The sequence below is a fragment of the Cuculus canorus genome, chromosome 2 (assembly GCF_017976375.1).
Source record: "Cuculus canorus isolate bCucCan1 chromosome 2, bCucCan1.pri, whole genome shotgun sequence".
Taxonomy (NCBI): domain Eukaryota; kingdom Metazoa; phylum Chordata; class Aves; order Cuculiformes; family Cuculidae; genus Cuculus; species Cuculus canorus.
The window spans coordinates 155,885,045-155,911,377 of NC_071402.1; the positions used below are offsets into that span (position 1 = coordinate 155,885,045).

Sequence of the window (26,333 nt, forward strand, 5' to 3'; positions counted from 1 at the left end):
AACTGAGTAATTAACACACACACCAGATGTTTCTGGGATATCAACAGTTTGGACTGCTTGTCTGTAGTTGCTGAAGCTGCCTATAGGGGATATTTTTGAATACACATATTTTACGAGCAGTATCCTTGTTTTTCAGCGGTTCCTCAGGAAAAAAAACAAGCTTTGACCTTTGTTCTAAGCATTAACATTGTTTTAAGGGTCATCACTCTGGGAGTTGCTGTCTTATCTGTCCAAATCTGATGGTCAAGACAGGCTCTCCACCACCACACAATGCAAACCCAGCTACAGCAAATAAAATACATGAGTTTTCCTGAAGTGTGAAGTCCCCTGGGGACTCTCAGGCCATTGCTTGGGCTGTCCCACCTGCAAGCTCCAGCACGGGACTTCACTCACAGACCTTTGGGCAAATAGAAGATAGGATTGCTTGTGAGATGCCAACCCACCAGGGAAGGAAGGCCCTGGGAATTCACCTCCTGGTAGCTGAGGTTTTCCCAACTGCTCATCCTCTTCTGCCTTTTTTTTCCCTCTTAAACCACGCACACCAGTGCCATCGGGTGGCAAGAATTTAGGTGCACAACCCAGCAGCATTGCTTCCATCTATCTGTTTGCTATGAATAGATATTCCATCTCTATTCACCACCGTAGCCCCTCTAGTATTGTCCTTTATTCCAAATACATTCTGTGCTGTAGCACAGAGTTCCCCGGCTGGCTGGACTGGCATGGAGTTAAATGCATTACAGTTTCCTCAGTCCAACCATGCTGGGCACAACCAGGGCCGGACACAGGGTCCCGACAGTGCATGATGGGACCTTCTGCACTGGCCACATGAGAAAATCTGCTCCACATTGTACTCCTGAAATGATTTGAAGCCCATGTATTTGAAAGAGGAGAGAAAGGACTTTCTCATGCATCTGCTAGAACAGGTTTCCATTTCTACACAGTGAAGAGCGGGTATTTGTAAATCAGTCTTTGAGATGAGGGCTTGTTTGTAGGGACCAAAGGTAACCTTGTTCCAGAGCTCCTGGGCTCTGTCGGACAGTCTGCAGACCTGGACACAAGATCTGTCTGCTCCCATCTTTCATTTTACCAGAGTTTGCCCTTAAAGATAGGTCTTAAATTATTCTCTGGCTGCGTTTTGAAAAGTGAACTCTTTTTTTTTTTTTCCAGTTTTCTTTATGATGTTTTTATGATTGGCTACAGGAAAGCTGAGGAAGGGCTCTTTATCAAGGAGTGCAGGGACAGGAAAAGGGGGAGTGGATTTAAGCTGAAAGAGGGAAGATTTAGATTAGATACTAGGAAGAATTTTTTTCTAGTGAGGGTGGTGAGGCAATGGAACAGGTTGCCCTGGGAAGTTGTGGATGTCCCATGCCTGGAGGTGTTCAAGACCCATCTGGATGAGGCTTTCCAATGGGAGGTGTCTCTGTAGGTGGGGCTTGAAATGGATTATCTTTAAGGTTATTTTCCAACCCAAACCACTCCCTGATTCTGTATGGGGTCCTTTTGTTTTCACTCTAAACTTGATTTTACCACTAGCAGCCCCACTGATTTTTGGCTGAAATCACAGACATGATTTTGAACTTAATATTTTTTAAAATAAAAATGTGAATATTGTGAATTCAAGTACGTTTACTTATATTTGCAAAAGCCTCAGTTTCACCGAACAGGTACTTTTTGCTGGCACAGGAATAGGATCTGCTCAGGGAACACAAAGCTCAGGGCACATCACAGAGATGTTTCACTCCATTCATCATACAGGTTATGTTCCCTGGCAATAACGCCCTTTAAGCACTAGTGAGGGTGTGTACACACCACAGGGCTTTTCCAGCAACTTACACTCCATTTGTAGGGGTCCCAAGCGTTGAACCATCCTGTGAAGTTGAGGGGTTCATAGCCTTGCTTCACCAGTATTATCGGAGTTGCCAAGTCTCTCCCTGCCGGATGGGTCTTGAGATACTCCTTAGCTGAGGCGATTGCCTCATTCCTCTCATATGTGTTTGAGGCTTTGCCAATCCAAAGGAAAACCTACAAGGAGAGAAGGTGTCGAAGATCAGTGAGGAGTTAGGACCTGCCCAGGCATGGCTGTTTGTTCATCCCTGCCAAAAGATGCAGAAATAAGTCTGGAATTGTTGTTTACCAACAGTTCCCTAGGATTTTGATGCCAGATTTCCTCCCAGCCAAGAAGATGTTGCTTTTGAGACAGGCCCAAAGCATAAACATTCCAGAAAACAACTCTCACATGCTTCAAGGTAGCTAAACTTAGTCTTTGCATGGCCAAAAAATCAAATGACCTCAGAAAGCAAACCCCTCAGAGTCAGTTTCAAATAGTCTAATGTAAATCCTCATCATCAGTGCCGAGAAATGAGGGGGAAAGTTTCTGTGTGCCATCCCCTTGCATGCACTGTCAAAGACTGGAGCAGGTCCAGCTCATCTGGCCTTGGAGCAAGGCATGGACTTGGTTTCTCCGTTTCCTCTTGAAAGAGCGCTAGCAATACCACCTCACTCATGTGTTTTGTACATGGGTGAGACGGACTGGACATAAACCTGTTTGTTTGACCAAGCATCATGAAGGGTTTGGAGATAAGGCAGAAGCCATACTGCCCTCGGTTTCACATTGAATGATGGATTCAAACAAATGAAGCCATAAACTGTTTGCAAATATGGCTAGGAGAAAGAGGAGGGGAGTCAGTGCTGACCTCTTCCCATGTGTCTAGTAGCATGACATCATCTTCATCCAAGTCTTCCTGGCAGAAACCCACCACCTCTGTCATTATGAATCGACCCGTCTGGTTGGAGCATTCGAAGAGGCGAGGCTGGTAGTGTGTTACTTGTTCTTGAAACCTTCCTCATGCATGGCAGGGTAAGAAAAGCAAGAGAGATGGAAATCATTCCCACATGGTTTACTGCAGGGCCCTGCTGCTACTTGTCTTGACTTTGATGGAAGAGATGGGAACATGGCAATGCTCATCTAAGGACCCGAAAGTCAGGCAATGTCAGATCTCAGGGAATTCTTGGACCATATCAACAACTTTTAAAGGTAACTTTTTCTCGACCCATAGAGGGCAAAAGCAGAACCCTTCTCTCCTGGTGGAGATGAACCTGCTCTCAGGTAAAAGTCACATCAGATGACCTAGTTGCAAAGGAAAAAGTCACTTGCCCAGAGGTCTGGAGAAACCCAGACTGATCAAAAGCAGGTTTATTGTCATGAAACTTCTGGGTCTGCCCACATAGCCAATAATGAACATGTGATTCATGTAGCCCTTACAAAAAGATATGGGATGGATGGGAAAGGAGACTGTAGCACACCCTTGTCTGCAGAGTTTGGATCTGCAGCTCTTACTTCAGAAGACCTAACCCCAAACCAAGAAAGATACAACTCAGTGCGGTTTCTGACCAAGCTTTTCGTGAGATTTGGGCCCAGTGCTCCCTTTGGTGAGGATGTGGTATCAAAGTCCTTACTCAATTTCCTGCAGAGCTTTGATCCCTTACTTAATGCTGCCAGGCCAAGCCCAGAGAAGCAAGCAGGTCACTATTACCTCTTTTCACTGGCATAAGGTGCTTTCCCTCCCAAGGCTTCCCAGAAGTCTGCTGGCTCTTGTCCCTCCAAAATGGTATGCTTGTCCCGTTTGGAGACGATGTCAGCCACCATCTTTGCCATCTCTCTCTCATCTCCACTGCATCCCTGTGTTCAGAACATAAGATTGAGGTGCAATTAGGGGCAGAGTGGCAAAACTTCTCTGTGGGGAAAAGCTGCCGTAGTTCTACCATCCTCAGGAGAATTTCAGATCTTCTTGAATGCTTTGGAGGGTTTCATGTGAGCTGGACACACCGAGTCCATTCTAGTCCTTCAAGGGACATTCAGTGCAGCCAAAGACATCTAGAGCAAAACTCATATGATCACAGAATGGTTTGGGTTGGAAGAGACATTTAATAGTCATCTAGTTCAACTTCTCTGCCATGGGCGGGGACATCTTTCACTATATCTGGTTGCTCAAAGCCCCATCCAACCTGACCTTGAACACTTGAAATGATGGGGCATCTGAGATTTCTCTGGGCAACCTTCTGCTTTGTTTTGATCTACCATCTCAACCTGAAACACATGACTAAAACAGGATAGATGAATATGCTCTAATCCTGGCTAATTTCTTATAGCTGGAGAACCTGGGGTACTTTATTCATCTGAAAGCAGCGTGAACATCTAAAATGAGGTGAGGTGAACCCCAGGATGGGTTACTTCTGTAGAAAGAGGGCTGTGTTACTGTTGATCCTCCACAAACAGAGCCTTCTCCTAGGTGCACTTTCCTCCGTTGAAATGAAGAGGCTACGTACTCAAAGATACACCTCCACAGATCAGTAGAACTTGGAAACTTGAACCCCTTATCAGCAATTTTTGCTTCTTTTGTCTGCCCCCCTCGGTCTCACCTTCCCACACCACAGGTAGCAGACTTGGCTGGTTGCCAGCAGGAAGACATCGTTGGAGTTGAGAGAGGATGCCCGGGCTGGAACCTCTGTGGCCTTTGTGTTCATCTCATCAGTGCCCCTCACCTGGAAGAGGCGGATCGCTGGCTCGGGTGTGTTTTTCTGAGCCCGACTTGTGCCACCCTGCAAGGAAACAGAGGGAAGGATGGTGTTGGGGAGTGAGGAAGGCACACAAATCTAAGGTGCAACTGGCTAGAGGAAGAAGGCTTCTGGGCTTACAGCCCTCCATGCTACTGCAGCATCGGACCATGGTGAGGAAATCCAAACACCTTCTGATTCCAGGTCAGAATAAACCCCATGTCATAACTTCCACATTTCTCCCTGCTTACTCTGAGTCTTGACCAGCTCCTGTCAAGGTGCTCAAGTTCAGTGTGAGCAGATCTTAGTGTCTGCAAAGTATTTTCCAAATCAACTGGACAAGGCAGCTGGTCTGTGTTTTCCGTCTGCACTCGACTTATCTGAACCTCTGCCATGGAAGCCATATGGTAGGACCACCACTGAGAGCTGAAGGCAAACCCCCTCCCCCCCAGCCATTTGCAATGTCTCCACTGCAGATGTTGGCAGCCGAAGTAGCAAGTGAAGTTGGTTGGAAGTTAATGTGATATAATTCATTCTGAGACAATTCAAATCGTGTAACTGTAGGATATTTTGGAGGACCTACTTTGGATAGTAGTATCTGTAATTTACAGGACAACTGTCTTATTGTAATTTTTGGGATAGAGTTGGAAAGAACATCACATATTAACGCTGAAGGTCAGGGGTGGACAGCTTACTCTGGGTCAGTCCAGGGCTTTGTTTACACAAATGGTGTTTGAACTACTTGAGAATTGGTAGAAATTTTCCACCACTTCTATCTGCCAGCCCTTGCAGACCTGGCGGGCTCTTTTTCTGGGCTACTTTTCTGGCCTATTTCCATTGCAACTGCAAAGCCATCATTGGTGCTTGCACCTTCCATTGCTCATGCACACAAAGCCATGTTACCTCGTAAATGACCAGCTTGCCCTTGAAGATCGCCAGGAAGTGTGTGGGCTCCTTGCCCATTGTCACGCGCACCTGCACAGCCTCATCCCCATGCCTCTTGTCCAGCTCGATGGCATTGAGGGCACAGGCGGTGATTTCATCCACAGAGGCATGGCGACCCTGGCGAGGAGAGAGATGACCCATGCAATGTGAGGAGATGAAGAATCTAAAGCTCTGCACAATGTAACATCTTGCCAACTCCAAGCCCTGCACACAATATCATGAAATCAGAGCTAAAACAACCAAATGTTTAAATTTAACTTACATTCTGGTTTTGGAGACTTTAGCATCCTATTTTCAAAGCTTCTCTGCATTCCACAGGAAGATAATATGCTTTCAAAAGGAAAGCAATGATATTCATATCCCCGCATGACTACAGGAGCTGAGGTTTTAAAGGACAATCTGAAAGACTGCAAAGTTTGACCTCAACTTTGCAAGTCCCATAATTCTTCATTCTATCTGCTGGACATAGCTGGCTCTCAGTCTGATTCTAGCTTGGGCTCAATATCTGTGCTGTCTATAAAGCACCGCTTACGATGTTTGCAATGGGTAATTGATGAGCAAAGAGCATCTGAGTTCTTCTAGACGCCAGTGACTTTCGTGTGCAATTGCTTCTTTCAGTTAGGCTTCTAGCACACAAAGCACAGTCCCTTCTCCTTTGGCTTGACCTACCTGCCACATGTAGAGGACATAGTGAGGCCTGCCTGATCGCAGGTAGGTATACAGGACCAGGTAGCAATCTCCCCCATAGAACTGCCCGTATGTCTTGGGATCCACTGGCTGCATTTGCAAGTCCTCAATCCTCCACACCTGGTGAAAGAAATAGCTTGGTGAGCAGCAGTGGAGTCAAAGTGAAGACAGAGCATAGCCCCTTTGCTAGCAGATCAATGAAGTTCAGGTATTCAGTGGGAAAGATAACCCTTCCTCTCTTTCCTGGATGCCAGCCTAGGTTCCCACAGCTTGACTAAATGCTTGCTGGCAAAGTCAGGTCTCTCCAGTGACTGGCATAATACGTATGGCACCAATGGACCTTCAGCAGTCAGTGCCACTCCAGAAGGCCTTCAGGTCCCAGCACTCTCCAGGACCCTCACAGCCCCACAATGTTCTCTAAATCAGCTCCGTCTTCCATGGGAGTCCACAAGAATGGGAGGGGGGCCTCTGCTCTGCACAGGTTTGGTTGATATGGACCTAACTGTGAGACAGTGTAAAAATGGGGTTGCCTGTATCAATCTCATGACCCATGAGATTGGAGGGCAGGAGAGGAGTCATCTTGGTGACTGCTTTCTTCCACTGGTCATGGGTTGGAGGAGAAATGCTCCTGCTGTGTTTGTTCATAAGCACTTTGCTGTGGCTGCAGCCATTCTTCCTTGGGGAGGGTAAGTGGGCACATCTTCACAGTTCTGTATAACTGCTGTGTGCGAAAAGGCAGAGATGTTTGGAAACACACTGATTATTGCATCTTCTGTCAACAAAAGGAGCTCTCTCACCTCTATCTCCCCAGAGGCATCATCTACCATTCTTTGCTCAGCAGCTAGCTCCGGTCGGGCATGGAGTTGAGTGGTGTCAAACTTCACCTGCTCCACCTTGGCTACAAGCACCAGCAGAATAAAAAAAAAGAACTCAGTGAATGCACAATAACAAATAAACCTTCTGCATCACCCACACACATCCACAGTTGTAATACACGTGAGAAAAACCTGCTTTGCGGTTGCAAAAAGCCAGTCCTGCCACTAGTAAACCAATGTTGATTTTGTAATGTGGGAGAGCTCGTGCATTGCAGAGTTGATGTGTTACAGGCTGGCAACTGGCCATACAGCACATTACAGTGACGACTGGGTGGTAAAAATATTAGTTGTCTCCTGACTGAAAATTCATAATTGTTTTCCAAAACAATACTTGTTCCCCTCCTTTTAGAATTTCTCTTTAAGAAATAAAGTGGCTGCATTCCTTCAGCTCATAATAGAGAGAGTATTTATGGGCAGCACAGAGAGAGACAAAGGTGGAGAGAAAAGAGAAAACTTGCGAGGGAAAGAGATTTGTGACCTTTAAGAAATTATTGATGGAGACAATCACCGTCTCTGTCACCAATCCACTATTCATCAACAAGTCCCCTCTCTTTGGTATTGCTTACTCTTTGGGGTTAATGCATTGTAATATTCATTCAGCAGTGTGATAAATTGAGGCACCGTTTACACCTGGTGTAAATACAGAATAATTCCATTGACGTCAAGAGGATCCTGGATGGATGCCAGTGTAAATGAAAGCAGAATGTTGTTCAACACTCCCTTATCAGGTGCAGTATTAGCCCTTCAGAAAGAAGATTAGGAAGTTCTGCAAGCATGAAATTTTATACAATTTTTCAGACAAGAGTGATCTTTGGCCAACATTTACATTTGGAATAAGTGGCAGTTTGGTTCACGTAAGAAGCCTCAGCACTTCTAAACTTTGTTCAGTTCAAGAATCCTTTCCATCTACTGAAGAAGTTGGAAAATACAAGGCATGAGGGGAATGTGAACTAGATTTCGAAGATAGTAAAGGCAGGAGACAGTTAATGTGAATGATGTTCCCTCAGCTGTTGCTTAGCACAGGTAGGAAAGCCAAATGCAGGACAAACACACTCACCAATTTTGCCAGTAGTGTAGACTTTGCCCAGTCCTTGTGTTTCATCCTTTTCTGTCCACCTCTGGAAGAGCTGTTTAAACATGGCTGACTCTGCTCCATCATTGATCACTTCGATGTTGGTGGATGAAGGATAGCCTTTGGCTTGGATAAAACCCTAGTGAGGTTGAAAAAGAATTTTAGTGGGGACACACTGAGCTTTTTACAGACTTGAGAAGAGGGATGTGGACCTGAACCAGCCAAAAGAGTGAATGTCCCACACTGAAGACAGTGGCATGACCAAGGACAGGATTCACCCCGAGGTTTGCATTCAGATTTATAAATAGAGGTGTCTACAAGCTCTCACTGTAGTATCCATGTTTATGCCTGTTTTTAGGGGACTGAACCATACTTGGGTCACATCCTAAACTTAAAATCTACACGGCAGCTCAGTCTTGAAGAAAATCTCACTCAATATGTCTAATGAAAAGCCCCCTCTTCTATCACAGACAGCTCTGTAGATGGCTTCTCGTGATGGATCTAGGAGTGGAGGGAGCAGCGATATGGTGTGTCCATGACCCAAGAGCCTAGTTTAGTTCTTTGCCGTTGCCCAAGCTTTTTGGCCCTCTCTAAACCGGGAAGACTCTCCTCCCTGCACCATGATAGAAAGCATGCATGACAAAGTAGTGAAAGGATGGAGGCAGCTAAGTACCCCAGAGCGTGATTTATGGTCTCAAGGGACTAAAGTCTCATAAATATCTGGGTTTTTTCTTTTTTTTTTCCCTAAAGCCAAATTATTTCTTTATGATGGAGCTACTATTGAGTTAAAAGACTACTTCAGCAGACGTGCTCCATACAATATGAGAGTGAAGAAATTGATCTCTGTTTTGCCACAGCACCAAAGTCATTTCTTGGTTCTGGGAACCGCTGTTGTGTTTATCTCAGCAGGTTCCAGGATGACCTGGAGGTACAGAACTGGCTTAAAGAAGAAGCCTGATTGTGGGCTTTGGAGCATTCATCTTCTGCTGTAAATACTGCAGCCACACACTCCCCTTAGGGAAAAGTAGAGCAGATGGTCTCTCCATCCCTCCCACCTGGCACACTGAAAGAAACAGATATCTTTTGTTCTGCATATGTAGCTCTGGGCCAGAATTTGCAGAACTGATTGCCTACTAAAAAGCATTGGTGTTAAGCTTTTGAAAGGAGTGTAGAGGACTGCCCAATAACTTTTAAGGAAAAAATTTCTAAGCTTTTCATCTCTGAGACAATCAGTGCAATCGGTATTGAAGCTGGGTGTCTCCAGGTAAGACATCATTGAAGGTGGGGCCACTGAAGTTCAGTATCTCCTAGTAAGACCTCATTGAAGATGAGGCCGTCTATGGTGTTCACAGAAGTGAATAGATGAATGAAAAGCTAACTTTCCTTGTAGCCTTCAGTTCAACAGGCCAACTTTAAAAAAAAGAAATAGTAAATGCCTTACTCGCTTAGGCTTCCTCAAGGATAATTTTTCCTGAAAGGAAGTGTTGAGGCACGCTCTGCCAGAAAATAGCTCTGTGGAGCTATCTTTAGCAGGGGCATAGGTGCCAAGGTACTATGCTGGTGTGCCATAGCTCAACGTGAGCCCACGCCATGCCTCGGGTGGGACTATCTGAATCAACAGATCTCTTTCTACCCAGTGCAAGAGCCCTGTATCATCTTCAAATCAACACATAGAACCTGGGCCCAGACCCACTGGAGTTGCAAAAAGAATTTTTGCCTGTAATGGCCTTACAGGTGAGGTCTGTAGTATCTGCATGAAAGGCCTGATTTTTTTCCAGTAACTGAGCTCCTCAATGATTTGGTCAAGGTTTTACTCTTCGTTTGGAATAAAAAAGATGCTTTTCATGGTCAGAGCAGTGTTCCATGCTGCCTGGGTCAGTGGCATTAGGAGATGCTGTTTAGTGAGCACGTCAGCAGCACAATCCCTTCACTCTCCTCAGCATTCACAACACTGGGTCATGGATATTAGATAGGATAGAAGAGCCCCTTTAATATCTGTTTATGGACATATTGACCAGGAATTTATCTAATCCCTTCTCAGCCCTGCAAACACTCTCTCCTCTGTCTCTTGAAGCAACAAGTTCCAGAAGTCCATCACTTACTGTGTATCAAACTGTTTTGTTTTCTTTTCTGCTTCATTTTCTTTAACTAATTCCCTCCTAGTTTTAGTGACAACCCGTAGTTCTAGTGCAATTTGGTGACTAAAAACTTTGTGGTTTTATATCATCATGCTTCCCTTAGACCTTTAAGTTCTCTTGCTGTTATTACATAGACCACCTCCTCAAGACCTACACTTAATTGTAATTAGTGGTCAGATCTAGATTAGCACTTAGTTAACATCCCACAACATTGTTTGTACTATATTGCAACTCACCACAGCTCGAGTGAAGGCTCCTTTTTTCTCTTCCAGGCTGGAGGTTTTTCCTCTCCAGACATAAATCTTAAACCCACCTTGGTCTAAAATGTAACAGTCCTGAGGTGAAACAGAAAAAAAAGATGTATAAAGCTCTTTACAGGCAAAGGTCCTCATTTGTATCCTACTCAGGCCAGATCTGGAGGATTTAGAACAGATGTAGGTCTAGCTCTCTTCCTTGCCTCAAGGAGCTGCAGCCCTGGTGCAACCATTAGAAGAGGCAACAGTGGATGGATTTACTATGGTACAGTAAATGGACTGCAACTACCATCAGCCCTATGGTGCAGGGGTTCATGAGTATGCTAACTCTGCGAGCTCACCTAACCCACATAACTGCTGTTTAGTGAGTTAAAATACGTATTTTTCCTAGGCACTGTTCAAAACTGGCAATTATCATCTCATCAGAGGTGTTCCCAATCAGAAACACCAGCTCCAAAAGATTCTAGAAGTATACGTTGAGATATCATCCTCAGCCTGCTGTCCTATAGCACTGCTAGTAGTGGTGCTTATCTATGCCAAATCTGCTACTAAAGGAGCAGGAGAAGCCCAAGTTAGACATTTTCTGCGTGACAGTCTTGCGCCCCTGATCTGGAGCTAAAAGCATTGCATAGTTATGACACAGTAGGATCCCAAACCCAAAGAGGATGAGATGGCTTCTAGGCAGCCTGTCTCACTGCAGAGAGCTGGTGCTCCAAACTGACAACCCACTGTGTGACCAAAGGCTTCTTCTTTTTTCAAACTGAACTTTGACAAGCAAAAACTTTATATGCCTGTAAAAGCAGATCGAGATTTAACAAGGCTGATACCAGGGTGAATATAGAAGCTGGAGCCTTGCAAGAGCAGCATTTTTTTGGGGATAGGTTGATTCACACTACAGAGAATTAAGGATGAGAAATCCTCTTCCAAATTTTAGCCAGAAGGAAACTAGGAACCCTCTGTTTTCTGAAAACCCTTGGATAGAGGGTATGTAAGGAATGTCATTCCATGGAGGGTCACTGAGATCTGCCACTTGCTACTGCAGGAAAACACATCGACATGCTATTATGAGCGGAGTATTTATTTGCTCTTAATTCTGTGGATGGAGGGCTATCCCCCAATAACAGGTATTAAAAGGCTATATTTTCATCTGGATTTTATTCCTGGCCCCCAGCTCTCCTCGACTCTTATTGCCAAGCTAATATCATCCTTGGCTGAAAGGAGTCGATTTGCCACCTATCGTTAGAGCAGCTCCAACGCACCACCTACCTCCAGGCACAGAGTTTTTAATAGGGCTAAGCTGTTCTGTTTTTAGGACACCTGATAAACCTGAAGGATGAAAGGTCTGATAATTTTCAGAAAACAAGGTATCTCATTGAAACTGTTGCTCATCTGAAAACATTGAACAGTTGCTTAGCTCCTTTGCTTGCTATTAAGGACTGATGGCTTTCTCTCACCTCATGCTGGAGCAGGTCCTGTGTCAGGGGCCGAGTGGCTATCTCTTGTACCACCAGGTCATTGTCTTTCTCATAAACACTGAAAGACAAAGTCATTGAGCAAAGTCAGGCTTTGCAGCATCCACCATGAGAAGGGATGGTATGTGAAGCCCGTCCCCAGACTTACTGGTAGAGCCGGACATTTGCTTTTTGCAGCTCATCTGCTTTAGTGTCTGGGATGGCGTCTCGGAGCTCCCCGCGCCTTTCACCCAACACCATCGTCATGATCTGCATGAGGTCAGGCGAGTCTTTCTCGTTGTCAATGATGCCAATTTGAGCACGGCCTCCTCTTTCGCTGTCCCTAATGCTGCGAGCCAGTGCGAGACCCTGCACAAGGATCACCAGGAGGTAAGTCCTGATCCAGACAAAAAATTCAGCAAGACTCAGACCTAGAGCAGACTAAGCACCAATAGTCCAAGCCAGATTACCACAGCTCTCTGAAGCTTCTACTGTCCTTCAAATGTAGCTATTTAAAACGAGGATGTGTCTATAATGTGTGCTTATTAACTAACTCTCAGGAAAATATTGCTGCTTATAGTGCTACCATTTCTTTGCTCCTGCAGGGCATAGGCATGCGGTAAACACAACAGGTTTTATGTGCGACTGTACATAAGCAGGTCCAATGATCCTGTGAGATGGCCTAGGAGAGACACGCATGCATGCTGTGAAGAATGAGGCTGGATGCTGCAGATCTGCAGGAACCTGGGTGCCTCGTGATGATATTTCATATTTAAATGCTTCAAATTTTCAACAAACATGGATGTTTCAGCAACTAATTAGGCCAAAATCTCCATTTTCCATTGAATGATTTTATTTCCATGACTCTTACTGCAACAGCAAAAATGGGTCCTTCTTTGTTAGACCTAGGAAATGACCTGCTCGATTGCCAGGCCTGAGATGAACCACAGCTTGTTCCTCCCAATATACACTGTGTCCTGGAAAATTGCCTTCCCTGTGAAGCTTTTCCCCCTGCTAGCTCATCAGGTGACATCAAAAGCAGACCCGCCTGCCTTTTAATGTCTATAATGTCTGGTATGAGTTTGGCCACCAACTTTGCTGATGACCCATTGATCTAACTTGCTTAATTGCATTTCTGTATGTCAATTCCTTTATCAGTAAAATAAGGATAATTACCCCTTTGCAAAGTGCCTTAAGAGCTATGGATATGACTTATTAGTACCTGGCTTATGTGTTCCTACTTGTCTCATACTGACCAAGCTGGATGTCCCTCTGAATTTTTGTAAAAATAACTAAAATTCATCTACCATGTGGTAGTTATTACAGCTAAACCTGCTGGTGTTGCTGACACTGTAGTCCTGTGTCATGCAAACCTCATGAAACAGAGGGATGGAGATAGACCTCCCCAGAGGGAGTTGGATGCCTTTCTGGAGTTGGACCTAGAGATGTGCCCGTGGCTGCCCATGAAAATCAAGCTGAGGCAAGGTCTGAATGGATCAAAGAGCTTCCCTGGACCTCTGATACCAACAGATGGGCAATAGCATCTTGGCTTGTGTCAGAAATGGTGTGACCAGCAGGACCAGGGAAGTGATCACCCCCTTGTACTCAGCACTGGTGAGGCTGCACCTTGAATGCTATGTTCAGTTTTAGGCCCCTCACTGTAAGGAAGACACTGAAGTCCTGGAATGTGTCCAGAGAAAAGCGATGAAGCTGGCAAAGGGGCTGGAGAACAAGCCTTACGAGGAGCAGTTCGGGGAACAGAGGTTGCTTAATGTGGAGAAGAAGAGGCTGAGGGGAGACCTTATGACTCTCTAAAACTACCTAAAAGGAGGTTGTAGAGAGGTGGGTGTTGGTCTCTTCTCCCAAGCGACAGGTGATAGGACAAGAGAGAATGGCCTTAAGCTGTGTCAGAGGAAGTTTAGATTGGACATTAGGAAAAAAATCTTCACAGGAAGGGTTATTGGCCACCGGAAGAGGCTGCCCAGGGAGGTTGTTGAGTCATCATGCCTGGAGGTATTTAAAAAGTGGGTAGATGAAGTGTTTAGGGATATCATTTAATAGTGGACAGGTATGGTTGATGATCTCAAAGGTCTTTTCCAACCTAATGATTCCATGATTATATGATTCTATAAATACCTCTAGTATACTAAGTGGCTTTTGCCCATACTTACTCTGGATTTCTCAGCAATGCTGCAGTTGGGTCCGTTCCACTGAATCAGCACTTTCCCAAGATCCAGCAAGAAAACATCACCCTTATTGAAACTATCCCAGGAAAGCGCTACCTGTCATGAGGAAATGAAAGCATTTAGCAAACTTGAGGGGGACAAAAAGAGCTGCAAGAGATAGGTCACAGCCAATGAGAACTTGCCTTGGGGATGTAACAACTGGTCTGCAGTGACAGGCTCATTTGTCTAGAACTCAGCCATTCACTAAGCCTGATGGCATCTCCCATGATACTACCAAACCCCTAAGTGAGGTCTTGAAAATAATCGTGTAGTAGGGGTTCTTGAGCAACGATGAGCAAACCAGGTCAAAAATTGATGTAGGAGGAGAGGCAAGAAGAAATGATCCATAAAGAGAGAGGGCTCCTCTTACCTCTGTGGCTGATACGTGCTTCTTCCCCTTGACATGAAGAAGACGCTTGATGTTGTACATATTGGTCTCCACATGCTTAAATCCTGAAGCCACGCCTCCTTTTTTGTAGCTGTTGTGTAGCAGGAAACGAGGAGTTAGAGCTGCTTAGAAAATAGCTTTCCCTCTATCCTTTAAGAACATCTCAAGATTTTGGTGACAACTAAAAAATTAAAAGCCAATATAACCTGAGTCCTAAAAATGGGATGTCAAATGCTGTACTGCCTCACCCTGTTAATGGTCCCTGGTCAAACCACGACTCCTCATAGTGATTTGTTATGGGTGTTGTGTTGCTGTTGCGCATCTTGGGAGAAGGTGTGTAGTTCAACAGGCAAATTAGGGATGGCAATGGAAATGTAACACAACCAAACTGAAAATCCCATTAACCACATCAGTGGCATCTCAGAATTGAAATATTTCATAAATGTTCAATTTAACCCCCCCCATATTTTGCAGAAAACAGGTTGTTTTTCTAAAATTTGATCTTGTTCAAAATAGTTATTCTATTAAAAGTAGATTAGATAGGAAATCGTTGTCATAAGCAGAAAAAAATTCTACCGTTAACAGGTACAGTACACTGACTTTCTCTGGGATTTAATCTGCCAACTTTGTTATCTTTTGATCCTCAAACACACATTTTGCAATAGCTGCTGTTAGCACTGTATTACCTCACTGCATGATGCCTTCCCCTCCTTCCCATGCAACTTTGCAAGGAAGACACAATCACACATTGACGGAACACAGTCCCCAATGGTAGTCCCAGGGCCTTTTCAATGGTTTTTGGACAAGTCTAACTCATTTCCACATATCCTAGACCATGCTGGCAAACAGATTCAGTGTTCATTCTTCAGGTCTTACAGGAATAATCGATGCAATGTAATTGCCATTCGTGGGGAAAGAGAGATAATTGCTGAAATTTCTATAGTCTTTTTGCAGTGTGGGTAATATGTGTGTTTTATCATAGCTTGGAAGAGATTGGCAAACGTGGTCAGGCGTGTGAGTGATTCACAGCACTTCAAACTTGTTTAGCTCAGTTGGACACATCCACAGAAGGATGCTCTGGTGATAAGTCCACGAGGCAGGGTCTGGAAATAGCTTGCTTTAACTACTCATTCTGCCTCAGACCTTGGGCATGTGGTTTAGACCAAGATGAAGCCTAAGACTTGCTGATTTCAGAGGCAGATAGGTTTCCAAATCGACTTCTAAACCTACAGGCTTTGGAAGATCTGAATTTTAGTCCTTCATTGCCCTGTATTCATCATTAAGATGAGGATAAAAGCATTTTCTTGTCTCACGAAAGTCCTAAGGAAACTCATGAGTGGTTGTAGAGATGCACAAAACAGAGGTATCGAAGACCAGGCTGGGACATTATTTGAGGATGGGTTTTCATCTGAGTTTTCTTCAGCTGTTTAAAAGCAAGATACTTAGGTTGTTTGTTGCCAGTAAGGATCCTCCTGGAGGACAGCTATTGGAGTTGTCTTTCAAAGACCCCAAAGGGAGACTAGACCACAGGATTGGGTTCAACAGTGTCTTTTAGGCAGCAGAAATTCAGAGTCAAACTCTCCTTCCACTACAGGAGTATTACTCCCAGTGTGAGACAAATCAGCACTTCTCTTCAAGAGGGATATTAGTCTGAAGTGCCCTGAATAGGCAAATCAATCTAAAGTGTGTAGAGGAGAGAAAGCAATACCCAAGGGTGAACAAAAGGGAGGTTAAGATGCAACTACAGATGTCCAGGCAAATGAACAGTAGAAGAGAATGACATGGTCCCAGACTTAATGCTTCCAACTAATTTTTTCAAAATACGATTTTTTTTCTTCTGAATTTTGACCAACTTCGGTGTTGATCCGTGTTTTTCAGATATTTGAAATGTTGATGGCTCTGAGATATAGAGAAGCAGAGGGAAGCCCAGGGACCATGACCTAGCTTATTGCAAGGTATTTTACACTACTCACATAATGCCATTGCGAAAATAGCTTTGGAAGGTCTCAGACTCATGTCCCTGCACTTCCCGGTGCTGCACAGGGTTCCCTCTGAGAGCATTGTCCAGCTGGGTGACATACAGGGCTGCAGCACCTTGCTCATCCTGAGATGAATCCTTGCCAATCCAGTAATGCAAATCCACAGCAGTGCCACGAGAGGTTCTTTTGGTCTGGAAGGGATAGGAAAGACAAGTCAGGTTGAACACACAGTCCACATGTTTGTTTCAAGTAATGTCACTGGCCAAGGACACCTGTCAAAAACAAATGACCATGGAGCCCTTTCCCAAGGCCTTTCCCAGTTCTGCTTTTCTCCTGGACAAGGGGAGACAGGATGGAGCCTTAGGATGCTCCCTGGGAGCTCAGCCTGGAGCCAGGGACCAGATCTGGGAGACCATTTCCGTGGCTTATGTAAAAACCCACTGAAGAATGTTTGTGTTTTCCGTGCTTTTATAACTCTTGTTATCAAGGGAAACTGACCACCTGCACAATTACAAAAATTACTGTATTCAACTTGTCATGCCTTTGTGGAGTTTGATATTAAAACTTGAGGGAGACTTTTCTCATAGTTCATCTTTTAAAATGTTGTTTATTTGCCTGGAGACACTACCCTTTGTTTCCCATTCTCTTTCTTGTATCACACTACATAGTAACACAAACTCTCTCTGAATTCCTGCTAACTTGCAAAAGAGATATAACTCCAAATGGAGCTGAGCCTATGCATGCATGCTGTGATTTGTCTTATTACAGAAAAACCCAGCATCCTAGAAAGAGGGGACAAGTGATCCAAGAGCAGGTGTGCTTATGGTTATGCGAGTTGTGCCAGTTATTTTTCAGCACCCACTGTGTTAAACCCTATCATGGACACCTGGGAAAGGTAACAAAAGCTCATTTAATAAACTGGATTTGACACTAAGTTCTGTTTATTTGCTTTGTGCGGTGATACTGCAGTGAAACACAGTAGAAAAACTTGAATATAATAGAGCTCAGTTCCTCTAGGCACCGACAATTAATTTGTGGCAAAATAGCTCAATCTAATGCACTACTATTGAAGATGATCAAAGTCCCATTGTCCTGTGCACAATCTTTGTTTGGAGAGCCTCCAGTGAAGATGCAGAATGCAAACATGAGAATTTTTACCCTCTTATCTGCAAAGGCAAAGGAAAGTAGCGGGTTGATTAAGGGCTCTTTTGCCTGGGGAAGCTATTGCAATGCAAGCTGAGCCTGTGAGCATTAAAATCTATACTGATACCTACAGTCGGCTCCCTGCAAGGAAACTCATATTCTGCTCGAAGCACGTCTTTGAGTGGCTGCTACCAGATCAATTCAGCTCTCAAAAGGTAGCATAAAGGCATGTGCGTGATGAACTAGAACGAGAAGAGACTCAGTCTGTATTGCTACCCCAGCCTGCCCTTCCAGCTTGATGTGTGGTGGATGTGCATGTGTTTATTGTGGGACAGTGGAGGTTTTACTATCTCTTGATTGACGGAAATGTTTGCAGGAGGGACATTCAGACACAGGAAGTGGAAAATGCTTCTGGTTTCCACCATAAGGACATTTTTTGATGAACGGTGATTGCTCCATGCAGATGAAGAGATTTGGAAGGAGTGCTAGACAATGAGTGCAACACATCATTCTTTCATAGAGCTTTGGAAACACAAGGCAGTTTGCACAGGCGATGCGTAGAATTGGTTCTTCATGCTTCTGGCTAGCCTGGGTTCAGCTGATTGCATGTAGGTCTGGATCAAATCTGGGTGGGACAGACGAAGTAGGGCAGATATGTACTGATGGGGACATGTCCAAATGAGGATGTGATCTTCCCTGCTTGTGTGACGCAAGGAGTTGGCACACATCTGTAACTCACATCATCTGCTGAAAATTAGACCCTCCGCTTGTCCATCTCTCACATCCCCGAAAGACTCTCATAAGTCATGCAAGTGTGGGCCTTGATTTAGTTTGCCAGGAATATACTGACCATTCTACTGCATCTGGACATGACTCAGTTGATTAGAAGATAAATAATTTTAATGATTTACTAAGTTAATGGTTTCTCTGGACTTCTGATTTACTAAACATAGAGTGCTGTTGCAAGAGGCACATTAAATTCAGATGTGTGATTAGATGGCGAATGTATACGCACAACTTTTACCCACAGCGCTGGTCTCACCGGTGGGGATAGCCAGCATCCAGGTCAGAGCCGGACAGAAAGTGTTGAACCAGTTGCCAAAGAGACTAATGTTTGCCAGCATTACTTACGTGCAGAATTACGTAACAGTCCCCTTCAAAAAAAGTTCCATAAGCCTTTTCAGGTACAGGAACCATCTTCATATTCTGTTAAGAAAACGAATGTTTGGGTCATTGCTAGAACTTCAGAGTTGGTAGATGTGAAACAAGACTGCTAGGGCGTACAAAACACTAAGGTGACAATTAGAATCTTAAAATCATAGAATGGTTTGGGTTGGACAAGACCTTCAAGATCTTTCCATTTCAACCCCCTGCCATGGGCAGGGACACCTGCCACTACATCAGGTTGTTCAAAGCCTCATCCAGCCTGGTCTTGAACACCTCCAGGGATGGGGCATCCATGACTTCTCTGAGCAACTTGTGCCAGTGCCTCACCACCCTCACAGGAAAATGGTTCTTTTTAATATCTAATCTACATCTTCCCTCTCAACTTGAAACTGTTCCCCTGGTCCTATGCCTGCACTCCCTGATAAAGTTCCCCTCCTCAACTTTCCTGTAGTCCCCTTTAAGTACTGGAAGGTTGAACAACCCTAAGAGGGAAGAACAGGGCTGTGCTCATAGGCTGGGGAAAGCCACTTCTGGGGTAAATCCCAAAAGTATGAGAAGAGGAAAAAGATAACGCTGCTTGGCCAGATTCACAAGTATTTTTTGCTCTCCATGACCCTCTGCAATCCTGCAAGTCTAGAGCAAGAAAACTTAGTGGTCAGGCTGAAGTGCTCTAGAGCTGCATTTGTAGGGAATTTCCCAAGGGAGTGAGCACATCTCGTCCTAGGTTTAGTTTTGGGGCATGGTTTTTACTTGGCACCCATAAGTTCAAGGTTAACTTCCAGAGCTTTGTTAGGATAACCACTTTACCAGGGATTCACAGCAACTATCAGTGCTGAGAAAAGATAGGCTTGAGGACACTAATGTGTCCCTCCCCCCTCCAGGCCCTCATAGCACACTTCGTCTGGTACAAGTGCACAATTAAGCAGCCAGGCCTGCCCAGCGTAGGTGCCTGGATGTGCCACCCACTGGTACACAAGCAGCTCCTGGGCTTGAACCGTCTCTGTGATTCCCTGGAATTAGAGATGTACATTCTTCTGGTGGCCTGACTTGTTTCCCAGCATACCTGTCTCACCCTTGTGAATCAACACGTCTCTAATTACAGATCCTCTGGCAAGAAGCTTAGTACAGTGCTTTGGAGAAAAATGGAAAGGCAAAGCCTGTGATCTTTAGAATGTAGCTGGGACCTATAGTGGTCCACCACCACTTGGAGGCACGTGTTGGAGCCCCTTTCCACTGCTCCCCTGAGCGGACTCTAGACCTCATCCTAAGTCCTCTCTCATTGCAGGGGAACGTTCTCGGTGAATTAGGCAGAAAAGAGCAGGCTTGGACACAGCCTGGCTCCACACCAAAAGTAAAGACCACCGCAAGCAGGATGTGACCTCGCAAGCTATGGTATCTCTCCCTGCAGTGACCCACCAGTCAGAGTGGGAAATATAAGGATGAAGTGTAAATAGACTCTATGGGATGCTTTTGCTGCAAAAGGGGGTGCTTTCCCCACAGCAGCCGCTGGTATAGACTAAGTTTACCCATGTACAACCCCTCTTCTTGGTGAAAGAGGTAATTGATTTCTGGTGCGGTACTGCAGCCTTGCATTCATTCCTGAAGCAAGTGAGAGAGCCTTCAGTGCTGGAGGAATAGCTTCAGTCCCACAACATTCATGATTCTTTAGTAAATATTATCTCTGTTTTATGAAGCAGGAAACCAAAGAAATAACGTGCTGAAAGCTGCACAGGGAGACATTGGGTCTCTTGTTTCCCACTATCTGTAAGACCCTCTTTACCCATCCAGATTACTTCAAGCATATCTCTTTCTTGAAACATACACAAGCACATGTGCCATCATTGCCTCTTGTCATACCTCTATGCTCCATATCTGCAGTCCCAGCTTTCTCTCAATAGTTGGGAGGTTTGTGTCACTGTCTGTCATCCTGCAGACTGAGCTAGAAGGGAAAAGAAGAGAAAATGAAATAATGATATAATTGGGTACAACAGTAAGTAAGTGTGCTAGTCAGCTGGGTTCTTTTTACCATTAGTGGAGGTTTAATACAGATAATCCACACCTTGAAGTGCCTCTATCTCTCCGCTGACTATGATGGGAGTGCAGCTGCAGTTACCAAGAGTTAGGTGGGATCAAACCCCATTCCCAGACTATCCCCACTCATGGAGGGGCAAGCAAAGTGTGAGATCACAGCCCAGCAAATACTGGAGAGGATACCATTGTTCTGGTGTAGGATTATTTTTTTCCCCTATTTGAATAGATGGAAAGGATTCACTGGACTCTTGGACTTGATATCAGCCCTGCTTTGTTCCCACTGCGGCATAAACGGTGGCAGAGACAACAGCGGACCTCTAGGAGAACCATGCCCTCCTGAAGCAGCCACTGGAGGTCAGGTCAGGTCAGATCTGGAGCACTATGAGCCTGAGGAATGAAGCTCTTCCACTTCAGGATGGGATTCACGTCTAAATTGAGGCACCTGCAAGGTATCTCAGGGAAGGGCACCAGGCTGTCAATTCCATAAAGGTCAGTGGAGACATCGCACAGTCAGCAGAGCACATTGAGTGACCTGACTGATGACCCAGGTGTCTACTTTACACATAGCTGAGCAGCTCCCTAGGCTCTGCTGCTTGTATGGGGAAGAAGTAGGTTCTAGGTTTCAGTTACCCACATGAAGGTGTCTGGGGACGTTTGAGATGTTTTTGGTATCTCTAGCTGCACCTCTGATGGGTGAAGGTCTCCCATCCAGCCTCTATCATATCTACCAGCTGCAAAAAGAAAGAAGGGACCACCCTTACCTATGTTCCTTGTTCCTACTGCTTGCATAACCGAGGTTTTGCTCAAGAAGCAACTTTTGAACCTAGATTGTTCACAGGGGAACCTCCTGAAGCAAATAAAACCCTAACCCAATGCATTTGAAAACACTGGGCTACATCCTAGCAGAGCTGTCTGCTGTGGAGCATGACAGGTGCCTCCTGAGCAGCTTGGATATGTTGCTGCAGCCATGGGACCGATTGTATTTGTCAAGGGCAAGACTCATTTCAGCCTTTCCCATATGAGTCAATACTGCTCAAAAATCAAGGCCCAGCTTCAAGAGAAAACACACCTCACTGTTTTCTGTGTTTTGCATTCACATGCTTCACCAGTGCACTCCCCAGATTTGTATTTATTTGCTCATGACAGACTGAATGATTGTACTACTTAAAAATGACAATAACTTGATTGACTGCGTTTTCTTCTCTGTCTCTGGATGAAAAGGGTGCAGTGATTGTAGGTCACGGCATCTCCTGTGTTCCTCTACTCAGCTGTAGGAAACAGCCTACGAGAAGAGATGGTGCCAGGGCTGCCTCAATTCAGCACAAAAACTGAGCCACAATAAGATGAAAAATAAAAGAAGCTGCTGCATAAAGACATGGAAGAAACTTCTGAAGGAGGAGAAGAACAAAGACAGATGATCCCCTGCCAGAAGGTTTGTTTGTTGCTTGTGTTATGAGATCATGGAGAAAAGTGCTGCACTTGGCATCATAAAGTAGTAAGAAGAGACGGTCCTTTCCCTGAAGAGTTTGCGCAGTAAGTAAGAGCACAAAAATTGCTGTTCTAGGCAGGCATATTTGTTCCTCCCCATCTCCTGCAGCCAGGAGCTGCCAGACCATGGCTCCTTGCACAGGCAGTAGAGAGGTGTGGGTACCTCCAGGAGTGTTTTGAGCACAGCCCCAACACTTCTCTGCAAACTGAGCAAGCACCCACAGTCTGGCAGCTCTCAGTAGCAGGCATCAGACATGCTTACTCCTTCCTGAACACAGATATATACAAAGAACTGTGGAAGACTGAGTCTGTGTGGCCTCATGTACCTACCAGGAGCATATTAGACAATTTTCATCTCCCTCTTAGGTCCTCCAGATAGCTTTCAGGCAAGAAGACAAAAAGCAAGGAGAAAAAAAAAGATATTTTTCATCTCAATTCCCAGAAAGTTAATTGAGACCCACACAGATTAAAAGCCAGATCCAGGAAGATATTTCCGTGTCTACAGAGGAACTAGAGACTTTTCTAAATAGGGTCCTGACTCACCTACCATGAAGTCCAGGGCTACCAGGAACTGAAACTAGAAAAACGATCCTGCTTCAGATCTTTAACCAAAAGACTTTTCCTTTCCTTAAATACAGCATTCAAAAGGTCCTTATCAAAGAAAACCTTCCCCAGCTATCTTTTTAACTTATCAGAGTTTTTCCTTCCAGCACCAAAACAGAAACAGCCTGAAAGCAAAGCCTGTAAAGATGTTTGTATGAGAAGGAGGATTCAAGAGAGTGAAGTATTTTAGCAAAACTGACCCTGTTCCCCATGGAAGGCAGCAGGCATCTTGCTAGCCTGCTAAGAGCTTAGGAAACTGGCATCCAGCCAGCTGTGAGACACAGCTGGCTCCCTACTTCTCCCAGTCTCCTGACCTCTCTCATTAGAAAAGTTAACCCAAAGGATGCTGAGATTCCTCTGAAAGCAGACAGCCGTGCTGGACAAAACCTTGCAAAAGATGGCAATGATCTACTGATTCCCACCCAAAGCTCTTTGACTCAAAATGGGAATCCTGGATCTGCTCCACTCCTGGGGCTCCTTTCTCCATCTGAAACCTGTCCATGGGTGCTGGTCTCCACTTTTCTGGGAAATGCTGTCCCTCCCTTTTTCTTTAGTCATTAAACTTGCACAAACGAGGCTGGCTGTTTCTTTGGTCTTTCCAGCTTCTTTCGGTTGGTGGCCAAGTTACAAATAATTGGAACATAACTTATGTAATCAGACAGCTCTTTTCATTAATGATTTAATGTGGGATTTTAATCAGATGCTCCCATAATTCAACTCCTTCCCAGATACAAAATGCACTATTCATGGACTGAAAACTTCCCATCTGTGCTGCAAACAGGAAGGGCAGAAACTTTTCTACTTGAAAAAGAAATAAAAGGGTTGTTAAGATGCTTAGGATCACTGTGGTGTTTGCACAAAGATGTATAGGTCAGTTCCTATCTCTATCAAACCAGTGCTATGTGAAATGCAAATTAGCAAGAAGCATGAGTCACCATCTCTTGGGCAGGAATTCACCAGAAAAAAAACTGGTAATGGGGATGAATATTTGCTTCCTTGTACACAGACACGGTTTTACCTCTGGAGGGGGAAAAGAGGCACTAAAGCAGCTGTAGGTCCCCTCTTTGCCTCCAGAGTAGCAACATGCAACTACTCGATTTCCACATCCAGGGCCAGCTACTATTTCCACCATTTCCAGGGACTTTTGCAACCATGGAAAGAGGAGACAAGTTCACATCGTGAGTCTGGGCTGAGAGGCAGCCACTACATAGCAAAGACAACTGCTGGGTCACCCCCACTTGGTTAAGATACTATAAATTAAACTGCAAAGAGTAAATGCTGCCGTTGTTTGAGGGCAGGGGACCTGGAAATGAAATGTCAGCCGGTATCTTGGATGATTGTCACAGTGGGAACAACCTGGAGCCTCCAGAGCTAAAAGCAAAGCCTTCCTTAGTGCGATCTAGGTAACAAAGTTGATGGGTGGGGGGCTCTGTTACACCTGCTCCCCTTCATGTTTCGCCAAAAGCACAGCAACACTCTTGCTTGCTAATTATGATCCCCATCCCCACTCCAGCCAGCACAATGTAGGGAAAAGCTTTGCCTTCAGGAAGGATCAGATGACTAATTAAGTGTCAAGGTCACTCCCAAGACTAGTTAATGAATAACAGTTGGGGTGGAACTGCCAGAATCATTCATTTTCTACTTCATTTTGGTTAACCTGGTAAGTGTTGAGAATGCAGACCTAACAGGACATTTCTTCAGGCAGACTTGGTCTGTTTGGGTGGGGAGGGAAAATAAGAACTCAGAAGGGGGATAGGAGATCATTTCAAACTCCTGAAGTACATCCTGAATTAAGCCTGAATTGGCTTGTCCGGGGTTTGGCGGCACACTTGCTCGGCTGTAGTCACTGTAATAAAAAAAACCCCAGTTAAATGACTAATGCTCTGTACAGCTTTGGGAAAATAGGAAGCAGCTGTGGCTCCAGCCTTTCCAGGCTGAAAGGCCTAATTATTGGGAATACTTGGACTGGCATTAGATGAGGTAAACCAGGGCTATTCAATTGCTTTCATTGATTTCATTATAGTTGAATATCTGGGCCCAAGTAGGTGCCATTTTTTGTTTGCAGAGAGGATAGCAGTTAACTCTTAATTTGTCCAGATGAATGAAATCCTATCTTGAGTTACCTTGTGCGGCTCATCAGATACTGCTTGGGACTGTTGCTTTGAACAGTGGCTGGCCCTAGTGACTGACTAAGCTGAAAGAAAGGAGATTCACATTAGATATTAGGAAGAAGTGTTTTACTGTGAAGGTGCTGAGGCACTGACACAGTTTGCCCAGAGAAGCGGTGGCTGCCCCGTCCCTGGAGGTGTTAAAGGCCAGGCCAGTTGAGCTTTGATCAACCCAATCCAGAGGAAGGTGTCCCTGCCCATGGCAACGGGGCTGGAACTGGATCATCTTTGAGGTCCCTTCCAATCCAAACCATTCTATGATTCTATGACTATCCAGAAGTACAGCACTCAACCAATATAAGCTTTTATTTTCCTCTTATAAGAGGAGAAACGGTGGCTTTTATCTCACATGGAAATGATAGGGAGGTCCAGCAACGGGGTTCATCTTGTCTCTCATGTTATCACACACCCGGTCACATAATATCCTCCTCCAATTTTTTTGGCAGGAGAGGAAAATTTGCATAGGTGACAGCACCTGTGACATTTACATCCATAAGTGTATGTGTGTGTTGGTGATAGCTCCTACTCTCTCGCACGATCACAGGAAGGGCTACAATCAGAGAAGCTGAATCACTTTATCCATGTTGGATGAGCTGGGATGTGGCAGGGAACGGGATAAGTGTTTTGGGAGGTGACAAAAGAACGGGAAGCGTAGCTCAGCTCACCCTCCTCCTCCAGGTCCTGTGAGGCCCAGGCTCAGGAGCTCAGCGTGGTCAGCGTGCCAAGAAGAGGGATAAGCACTGACCACAGTGAGCACTTCAGCCTTCTTGGAAAGAGCTGTTGCCTGGCAGCTAAAATTACGTAAAACAGGCCTCAAAATAAGATGCTATTTCTGATCACAGTGGGCAATTAAATATTGGAACAGCTTATTAGGGAAACTGGCAGGCTCGCCTTTACTTAATGTCTTTGAAATGAGATGGCTAAATGGCTGAAGTGTGCTCTCTGGCCTCGCTGCTTGGTGGTCTGTAACTGTGAACCCCTGTTCAGATGCTGCACATTCAGCAAAATGTGCCCTCCCATCGGTTTGGCATTAGAGGAATAAGATGGATTGATCCTCATGCTTCAGGGCTTCACACAGCCACATCTCCAGGTCAGAAAATATTCCCTATCTGCGTTAACAAATCATCTGGGTAGATAAGGAAAGGGATTGAAGGAATTTTTGGTC

General features: G+C 44.9%; 1 protein-coding gene across 1 annotated transcript in view; it reads right to left on the reverse strand.

The window, feature by feature from the left end:
• The window catches only part of VILL (villin like), a 37,870-nt gene that overhangs the window by 3,993 nt on the left and 7,544 nt on the right, over window positions 1–26,333 (reverse strand). The window contains exons 2-17 of the mRNA XM_054060177.1: window positions 20,736–20,817; window positions 18,843–18,917; window positions 16,563–16,759; window positions 14,572–14,680; window positions 14,148–14,258; window positions 12,146–12,345; window positions 11,980–12,058; window positions 10,508–10,606; window positions 8,119–8,272; window positions 6,984–7,084; window positions 6,169–6,306; window positions 5,458–5,616; window positions 4,420–4,599; window positions 3,534–3,679; window positions 2,694–2,838; window positions 1,834–2,022 (exon numbers count right to left, since the gene is read on the reverse strand). Coding sequence (XP_053916152.1) covers window positions 1,834–2,022; window positions 2,694–2,838; window positions 3,534–3,679; window positions 4,420–4,599; window positions 5,458–5,616; window positions 6,169–6,306; window positions 6,984–7,084; window positions 8,119–8,272; window positions 10,508–10,606; window positions 11,980–12,058; window positions 12,146–12,345; window positions 14,148–14,258; window positions 14,572–14,680; window positions 16,563–16,759; window positions 18,843–18,917; window positions 20,736–20,804 — 2,151 coding nt within the window. The 5' untranslated portion in view covers window positions 20,805–20,817. The remainder of the gene's footprint in view (window positions 1–1,833; window positions 2,023–2,693; window positions 2,839–3,533; window positions 3,680–4,419; window positions 4,600–5,457; window positions 5,617–6,168; window positions 6,307–6,983; window positions 7,085–8,118; window positions 8,273–10,507; window positions 10,607–11,979; window positions 12,059–12,145; window positions 12,346–14,147; window positions 14,259–14,571; window positions 14,681–16,562; window positions 16,760–18,842; window positions 18,918–20,735; window positions 20,818–26,333) is intronic.